The sequence below is a fragment of the Alexandromys fortis genome, unplaced genomic scaffold (genome assembly GCF_014885135.2).
Source record: "Alexandromys fortis isolate MF-2015 unplaced genomic scaffold, M_Fortis_MF-2015_v1.1 scaffold_6, whole genome shotgun sequence".
NCBI classification, from domain to species: domain Eukaryota; kingdom Metazoa; phylum Chordata; class Mammalia; order Rodentia; family Cricetidae; genus Alexandromys; species Alexandromys fortis.
The window spans coordinates 17,433,906-17,442,849 of record NW_026067902.1 but is presented as its reverse complement, the minus strand read 5'-3'; the positions used below and the strand labels follow the sequence as shown (position 1 = coordinate 17,442,849).

General features: G+C 46.6%; 2 protein-coding genes across 5 annotated transcripts in view; one reads left to right on the top strand and one right to left on the bottom strand.

The window, feature by feature from the left end:
• Catsper2 (cation channel sperm associated 2) overlaps positions 1 to 5,813 on the bottom strand; it is an 18,731-nt gene extending 12,918 nt beyond the window's left edge. For 2 of the 4 annotated variants that reach the window (XM_050134350.1, XM_050134349.1), the window contains exons 1-4: positions 5,618 to 5,813; positions 3,978 to 4,118; positions 2,627 to 2,800; positions 2,386 to 2,454 (exon numbers count right to left, since the gene is read on the bottom strand). In XM_050134350.1, the coding sequence (XP_049990307.1) occupies positions 2,386 to 2,454; positions 2,627 to 2,800; positions 3,978 to 4,118; positions 5,618 to 5,813 (580 nt within the window). Of the gene's footprint in view, positions 1 to 2,385; positions 2,455 to 2,626; positions 2,801 to 3,977; positions 4,119 to 5,198; positions 5,580 to 5,617 lie in introns of those variants that run through there. The other 2 variants (XM_050134351.1, XM_050134352.1) reach the window with 2 other exon arrangements.
• Positions 5,705 to 8,944, top strand: part of Pdia3 (protein disulfide isomerase family A member 3) — a 22,803-nt gene continuing 19,563 nt past the window's right edge. Inside the window, exon 1 of the mRNA XM_050134364.1 lies at positions 5,705 to 5,995. Within this exon, the coding sequence (XP_049990321.1) occupies positions 5,829 to 5,995 (167 nt within the window). The 5' untranslated portion in view covers positions 5,705 to 5,828. The remainder of the gene's footprint in view (positions 5,996 to 8,944) is intronic.

The window sequence follows — 8,944 nt, the reverse complement described above, 5'->3', positions numbered from 1 at the left end:
TTTTTTTGAGACAGGATTTCTCTGTGGCTTTGGAGCCTGTCCTGGAACTAGCTCTGTAGACCAGGCTGGTCTCGAACTCACAGAGATCCGCCTGCCTCTGCCTCCCGAGTGCTGGGATTAAAGGTGTGCGCCACCACCGCCTGGCTAAGTTTTTATCATTAAGAACAACTAGAATTTATGCTACATGTTTGTGTGTGCAGAAGAAAGTGTAGGATTCCCTAGAGCTGAAGTCATAGACAGTTGTGAGTGTGTTAACCAGTAAACTGTCTCTCTGGTCCCAAATTACTTCATTCTTCGTTCTTTATGGAAATCCTGTCTGTGAAAGCAAAACTGGATAAACATTATTGCTAAATAACTAAAGAAAAATCAGAAAAATAAACAGCAGAAATTGTTTAAGTGAGACAGAGGTGAGGATGACCACTGCCAGTGCTGCAGCAGCTAATGAAAAGGTGTGCTGTCTGGAGAGGAAAATAGAACTATTCTTTCACTCTACCGCTTGGGAGACTGAGGCAGGAGGATCGAAAGTTCAAAGGCAGCTCAGATTACAGTGAACTAAGGCCATCCAAGACTTTAGTGAGACCCTAGAACAAAATAAGCCAGGTGTTGTGGGGCACTCCTCTGGAGGACAGCCTAGTTTACATAAAAAACACACTCAAACTTAGTGTTGAACACCTGTATCCAGCTAGCACTTGGGAGGCTGAAGCAGAATTGAAACTGAGGACAACTGTGGCTACATAGGACGTTCTGGGCCAGCCAGGGCTATAGTAAAACCCGTCTCTATGCACTAGCGAGTCTTGGCATTTAAGAACACTTATTGTTCTGCAGAGGACCTGGGTTTGGAGTCCAGCACCAACAAACTAACCAGTCAACAATTCAGCTTGCCTTAGCAAGACAAAAGAACCTTAATGTAACAGAGCTCATCCCAGTACAATACAATCTTTCTCTGGAGTGGAAGGCAGGAATTTAATCAGATAGGCCAGGCAAAGTATACAATTCCACAAGACAAGGCAGTTTTGATACAGGCAGCACCTATTGCTACAACAACATAAATCAGTCACTTCATAGAATACCAGTTAAGTTCACACTGGTTGTAAGGAAAATCCAACATCATAGAGCAGAATAGCACACTGGTATTTGTATAAATATTTGGCCAAAATCAATTGCTGGTGTTGGGGGAAAAAAAAATCACACCTTGTGATTCATGAGTTCAAAACAAGCATGTTTTGCTTTTATTTTGTTCTGTTTGAAATGCCAGGGGGACCAATCTCCGGTGCTTGTACATGCTAGGCAAGCACTACACTCTTGGGCTAAACTACAAGCCCTAAACATTTGGCTTTAAACAAGTAAGATTACAAGGGCCTGGAGATGTGTCTCAGCAGTAAGAGCACTGGCAGAGTCCCCTATTTATTCCCAGCAACCATTCTGAGGACCACATCTGCAACCAGGAGACCCAATGCCCTCTTCTGGCATCCGTGGGCACGGCATGCACGCACATGTAAAACCACCTACACATATAAATAAAATAAAAAATAAATATGTAAAACAGATTGTCACAAAATAATTGATTTGGTCAAGCTACATAATATGAAAACAATAAAATATGATAATAGGAGAAAATGATAAATAATACAAAATGGTAAAATCCTCAAAATTTAAGAAATACCATATGAAAACAGAATAATAAATACGTATGGGGACTTTGTTTTGGTTTGTGGTTTTGTTGATTTGGTTTGGTTTGGTGTTTTGAGACAGGGTTTCTCTGTGTAGCCTTGGCTGTCCTGGAACTTACTCTGTAGACCAGGCTGGCCTCAGCCTTGACTGCCCTAGAACTGACTCTGTAGACCAGGCTAGCCTTGAACTCACAGAGATCTGCCTGCCTTTACCTCACAAGTGCTTAAAGGCGTGCGGCACCCCCATCAAGAATTACTACTGTTCTTTCATTCTAAGTAGTTTTTATGTACTTTACCTTTTGAGATTGTTACTGCACAGTGCAGGTTAGCCTTAACTTATAACCCTGCCTCAATTTCCAAAGTGCTGGATTAAAGGCACTCACCACCACTCCTGATCTGTGCAATCTGCCTGAGTTAACAATTAAATGTGATGTCTTTCTGTTTTTAATACGTTTCATATAATATGTAAATGGTATTTTAGAGCCCCTTTTCTCTTAGGTAGGCATCGTGGTGCACACCTGTAATCTCAGATGGAAAGTACAAGTAGGAGGTCAGCTTCAAGGTCATCCTTGAGGCTAGTGTAGGTTACATAAGACTCTGTCTCAAAAAGAAAATGAATAAGTACATCTGTCCCCATCACAACGAACTGATACCTAAAAGTATGAAACGGTCAGGTTGGAAGAAAATGACCTTTTTCATAAGCACCAGTTCTCACCTATTTCGACCATCAGTACAATTGTATTGAGAAAGATGAGGGAGATGATGAATTTCGAGAAGATAGGACCTGTTTGCTTTTAAGGAAACACACAGATGGAGCTCATTCTCATTTATGCAGCTGAAATAATAAGGACAACAATATCAGATATGAGAACTTGAAGAAAATAGTTTGAGAGGAAGCATAAATCATTAACAGATGAGGGAAAGCCACAATAAGAACAGGTGACACAAAAGGATACTCTCAGTAACCCATCCAGCCCACAGGGAAAGAGGTGGTCTCTGGCTGCACCGCACATGGAGCCTGCTCAGCATTCGCTGGGAGTGTGTGATGTGGCCCATGTGCCGGGGCTTTATGGAGAAGCGCACTAGCTGGTGCTGGTCTCCTGACATGAGTTTCTTCTGGAGAGAAGGATCTATAACAAAAAGGTAATTGGGCATGCCTGTTGTTCAGCTTGAATGCACCAGTACCGGGCAACACACAAGACTGCCTTCCCTCCCCAGCCTCCCCGCCAAACAGAAAGGAGTATAGACAGATCTACGGGTTGGGGGGACTGTGGACAGCAGGCAGAGTTGGGGAGAGGGACACTGGTAAAATAATGGACCTTCTTCACGCAGCAGCAGCTCTGCCTTGTAAGCTGCTCTTTTCCAAAGCAACTAAGAATTCTATTAGTGTAAAGTGAACATGTATCGTTTATGCTCACACTGACTGTGCTTATGAAAGCAGCAGCTGGTTCAGGACCTGCTAGGAAGGCTCTCTCCAATTCAGACATCCACCTGCCTCTGCTTTCTAAGGATGTAAGGCCATCATCACCAGCTCAGAAACCTCCAAGTTTTAAGTACCTTTGGTGGAAACTGTTCAAAGTCAGGGTCACCTGACTAGGATTCAGAGGAATAGATAAAGGTTTAAAGTCCTGAATTCATCAAGTTTAGCGTAGTTTCTCATCTCTAAAATTTTCCTTTTATTTGTACTTTTCAAAAAAATATGTGTGTGTATACAACTGCCTGAGTAAGTTGTCTTCTTGTACCTTGTGGGTCCTGGGTATAGAACTCAGGTTTTCAGATGTGGCAGCAAGTACATTTTACTCCCTGAGCTATCTCTATCTTGCTGTTCCCATTACTTGAGATAAGAGTCTCAAATAACCCCTCTCATCCTCAAACTACACTGTGTAACCAAGAATGACCTTGAATTCCCAGTGCCTCCTCCTCCAGAAGGCTGGAATTGTAGGCAAGTATCACTCACACCCGTGTGTGTTTTATTTAAACGTGTGTGTGTGTGTGTGTGTGTGTGTGTGTGTGGTCGAGCATGCATGTGTATGCCAGAGGGCAACTTTTGGGAACCAGTACTCTCCTTCCAGGTAGGTCCTGAGAATCAAATTCAGGTTATCAGCATGGCAGCGGGCAACTTTACTCACTAAGTTATATTGCCAGCCCTATTTTGTTGTTGTTGTTTGGAACCAGGGTCTTGCTATGAAGCCCAGGCTAGTCATATACCACCATTCCTGGCTCCACCCTAAAATATGTTTCTGCTTCCTATCTTCTGAGGATGTGGGCAGGAATATTACACTTAGTGCAAGTGAACAGGCTGCTAACCAAGTATCTCCCGGAGAGTGTGCCTTGGTACGGCTTGGCTCAAGCCTTGCAAATGCTCTATGAGGGAGAAGGTGTCGATAAGCCGCGAGCGAATAGCATCAGCTCTAGGCAGCGGTAAATGTCCTCGTTCCTGGGCCATGGCTGTGAAGAAAATAGAACCAAGGGTCAGAGGTTTGGGTTTTTTTTTTGTTGTTGTTGTTTTTTCCCTTCCTTCCTACCTTCTTTGCCTTTCAGAGATTTAGGGAGCCCATTAAAGATACCATGAGCAGTTAAGTACAAACACTTTGAAAGGCTCAATAATGGGGCGCACACCTTTAATCCTGGATCTCTGTGAGTTTGAGGCCAGCCTAATCTACAAGAGCTAGTTTCCAGGAAAGGCTCCAAAGCTACAGAGAAAACCTGTCTAGAAAAAAAAAAGACTAAAAAAGTTTTTGTTCTTCGGTTTTGATCTTTTGTTTATGCAAAAGATAGAAAAAATCATAAGAGATATTTCCACAGTCAACTAAATATCCACGAATTTTCACTTTCTGATAGCGCTTGTAATTATGTATTTCTTATTTATCTAGCTATCTATTTATTATTTATTTATTTATATTTTTTCGAGACAGGGTTTCTCTGTAGCTTTAGAGGCTATCCTGGAACTAGCTCTTGTAAACCAGGCTGGCCTCGAACTCACAGAGATCCGCCTGCCTGTGCCTTCCAAGTGCTGGGATTAAAGTCGTGCGCCATCATCGCCCGGTATTTCTTCTTTAAAAATAATTGAAAGGGCTGGCGGTGGGGACACATACTTCTAATCTCAATCTCAAGAGGCTGGTGCATCTCTGTTGAGGCCAGCCTAGTCTACATAGCTAGTTCCAAGCCAGCCAGGGCCACATAGTGAGGCTTTGTTAAGAAAAAGTAAAAATTGAGCCTGAGCCTGGTGGTGCGGACTATCAACCATCAATCCCTGAGGTTGAGGCCAGAGGATAGGAAAGTTCTAGGCCTGCCAGATTATTGAACATAAAGCCAACCTGGGAAATTTAGTGAGATCATGTCTCAAAAAGTCAAAAGAGGACTAGGTAGGACTAGGAATATAATTCGGCAATGGATCACTTGCCCAGCATTGGGTAAGGTTCCCGGTTCAATCCTCGGGTACCCACCCTCTCGAACAAACAACAGCAATCAGTGAAAAATTATCGGGCAGGAAGGCAGACGGCCTAAGGCTGGACAAAGAATACAGACCTCACGTGGACCTGACAAAGCAGGATACGAGGGAGGGCAGCAGCAGGATGTAGTGTTCTACGCCCTATAATTGGACAAATCAACAGCCTGGCACTTGGAATACGTGTCGTACTGTGCCCGAGTGTGTGAGCGCCCCAACGCCCGGGAGGGAGGGAGCGGGGCGGCTCAAGCTCCCCTCCGGCCCGCTTCAGGGCCTCACGTCAGCCCCAGCGCACTTCCGCCCACTCAGCCCTGACTTCACCCCTTCGCCTCCCGCGCCGGCGCCCTGAGCTCCACTCCTCCTCCGCTGGCCGAGCTCAGGGCCGCCCCGGCTACCCGGAGCCCCCACTTCCCACCGACCCCCGCCAAGGCCTTCCCCCTCCCACAGCCGGGCCCGCGGGCGTTCGTCCCGCCCCGCGCGCCAGCCAATCGGCAGTTACCAGCTGGTTCATCCCGCCCGACGCAGCGGGGGATGCAGCCAATCGGCGGCTGCCACACTGCGGCCCGAGCCGGCCTAGGGGGGTTGGGACCTCGGCGGCAGGTCTGCCCGGGCCAGACGCGCGAGCGCAGGCAGCGGGTGCGGATCGCGGGCGCTCTCTTCTCGGTCCCCCGGCCCCGACCCTCCGACCGCCCCATCCGAGTCTTGCCGCCATGCTCTTCAGCCGCCTAGCGCTGCTCCCGGGCGTGGCGCTGCTGCTCGCCTCGGCCCGCCTCGCCGCCGCCTCTGACGTCCTGGAACTCACGGACGAAAACTTCGAGAGTCGCGTCTCCGACACGGGCTCGGCGGGCCTCATGCTAGTCGAGTTCTTCGCCCCCTGGTGAGGCCACTCGGCAGGGTCAGGGCCGGAGGAGCAGCTGGGCGCGGGAGCGGTTGGGCCTACGCAGCGCGGACGTCCTCCAGTATCCGTGGGCCTGGCTGCGGCTGCCGCCTTGCCTGCCAGTCGGTGGCAGCCCCGCGGCGCTCCGCCGGGGGTGGGGGTGGGGGCCGGGGCAGATCCGGAAAGGAAGAAGCCTAGGTTCTCGCTTAGGGCCACGTCCATACTCCGTGTTATTGCTGCACTTCCTATGTGGAGGGATTTACCCATCCCCTCCCCCTCCGATCTGTATCTTTCAGTATCTAGGTGAGTCAGTGTAGACGTCTTCTGGTCTGCAGGCCAGCCAGTCATCCCAGAACCTTAGGGAGGAGGCAGGGGTACAGGTCCTGGGTCCCAAGGTATTTCCTTTCTTCTTGTCCCCACCCCAGAGCCAGTGGTTCCTAACCAAGGTCACTCAGTGGCTGCAGAACGATCGTAAGTGCTTTCTTGAGACAGGCCTTTATTTTGTCCATGGCATGGCTTTCAATATTTTACATAAAGCTATAAGCCGCAGAGGCCTCCATTGAGAAGAGAGTAAACGAACAGGAACAATTTCACTAGCATCTATCATAATTGTCAACTTTAGATAATTACAGAAAATTATAAGACTCACAATGGAGAAAGTAGCCACCGTTGGGGGAGTATACCACTTCAGGGGCCGCGTAACCTCACAAAACGGTAGATTCTTTAGAGTAAATGTGACCCCAAATAAGAACTTCCTTGGGAAGGGAGAACATAGGATTCCTGGGTTTGTCTCTTAAATGGTGGGTTGGGTAATTTGCAAATTATTGCTACCGCATACTAATTAATTTAATATAATAGTTCAGAAGGTGTGTACTTTTTGCTCACCTGGCACAATGGCCTTTAATTCAAAACTATTCAAAAGAACCCATAAACCAGTGTTTCACAGTTAAACTGTAACTTATCTTTGCTTCTGACCCAGTGGGATCGCTACATTCCAAGCTCCTCTGACTGACTTAGAAAGGGTGGCACTCGAAAGTCCTGTAGTGAAGACTGCCTGAATCAGGATATACTAGAGACAGGAAGCAATTTGTGTTTCAGCTTGGGGTATTTTGTGTTCAGGGCATTTTGTGGCTAACAATCAGTACTGATTACACTATATAGATAGCATTTATACATCCCTAGAATTCATGTTCTCGCTTAGAAACAATTTAACATAGTTATGTAATCATGTTGTTAGATTTGAGGGGGCGTTGGTTGGGTCTGGCTTCTTTGACTGAGGGGTCACACATTTGGAGAATTGTGGACTGTTACACAGTTTAAAGCAGTTTGGAGTTACAGCATTGGGATATGGCTCAGTGCTTACCTAGCATTTTCAATTGCCATTGTTGAAAATATATATTTAAATGTTAAAGCGTTTTTTCCTCCCTCTGAGACAGGGTTTCTCTTTGTAGTCCTGGCTATTCTGGATCTCACTCTGTAGTTCAGGCTGATACTTACTTNTTAGGATGGAAAAGACTGCCTTTCCCAGGCAACCAAACAGGAACAGAAATCTGGTGAACTTTAAGGGAAATCGGGGTCTGTTACAGAACCTACTAACTCTTTCTTTCTTTCTTTGGTTTTTCGAGTCAGGGTTTCTCTGTGTAGCTTTGGAGCGTGTCCTGGAACTCATTCTCTAGACCAGGCTGACCACAAACTCACTGAGATCCTCCTGCCTCTGCCTGCCAAGTACTGGGATTAAAGGCACTGCTTTTCTTTTTCTTAAACCAGTTCCTCTGTATTGTCCACGCTGACCTCAAAATTGGGATCCACAGGATCTCCTGCAGCCCAGCTGGGCTTCAGTGTCTGATCCTCTTGCCTCTATCCTAAATACATCATCCTAAAAATTGTTTCACCTGCTTTTCTTAAGACTACATATCCCATAATGCATTGAGCCATCAAGAGTTGGGTGGATTTCTGCTGTGGTGTCTGCTTTTAGTAGGCTTAGAAGATAGTCACCTCCCACATTGCCAGCAGAGTCATCTTTTCAGCATTGAGATTTCATTGCAACCCCCCCTTTCCCCCCCCCCCCAACAATCAACTCATTAGTCCTTCTCCAGACTGGGATTCCTACAGGGAAAGAACTGTCAGCTTTTTATCAAAGGCTAAAATAATTAATTGCTCCTGACACAGTGCAGCATGAAGTGATGACTGAGTTTGTGCATGTTGGCGTTATCCTCTGCTATGCACCATCTCTAAGAGTAGGTGAATTCTTTATGGTTTAATATTGGCGGGGGTGGGTAAAAGAGTTACTGGGGGGCTGGTGGTGATGGCTCACTCCTTTAATCCCAGCACCGGGGAGGCAGAGGCAGGCGGATCTCTGTGAATTTGAGACCAGCCTGGTCTACAAGAGCTAGTTCCAGGACAGGATGCAAAGCTACAGAGAAACCCTGTCTCGAAAAACCAAAGAAAGAAAGAAAGAGTTAGTAGGTTCTGTAACAGACCCCGATTTCCCTTAAAGTTCACCAGATTTCTGTTCCTGTTTGGTTGCCTGGGAAAGGCAGTCTTTTCCATCCTAATAGGAACCCTCTTTGTATATTTACCTTGTGGATGGTGCTACTGTTAAGAGCTATTGCTTTTAGTCTCAGCCTCTGGCACACTGATTTCTTCACAGATTCATTGTATCTTAGTTACTTTTCTGTTGAGTGACAAAGCACCATGACCAAGGCAATTTGTTAAAGAAAGGTTTTTTCGGGGGTTCGCAGTTTAGGGGATTAGAGTCCATGACCATCGTGGCAGGAGCTATATCAGAGAACTCTGCTCACAGGCTGAGACAACAACCTTGAGGGCAGTGAGAGCTAAAGGGGAATGGTGTGGGGTTTTGAAACCTCAAAGCTGGACCCCCCCCCCATGTGACACCTCCCAATTCTTCCCAAACAGTCTGCCAAGAATTCAGATATTGCCTATGGAGTT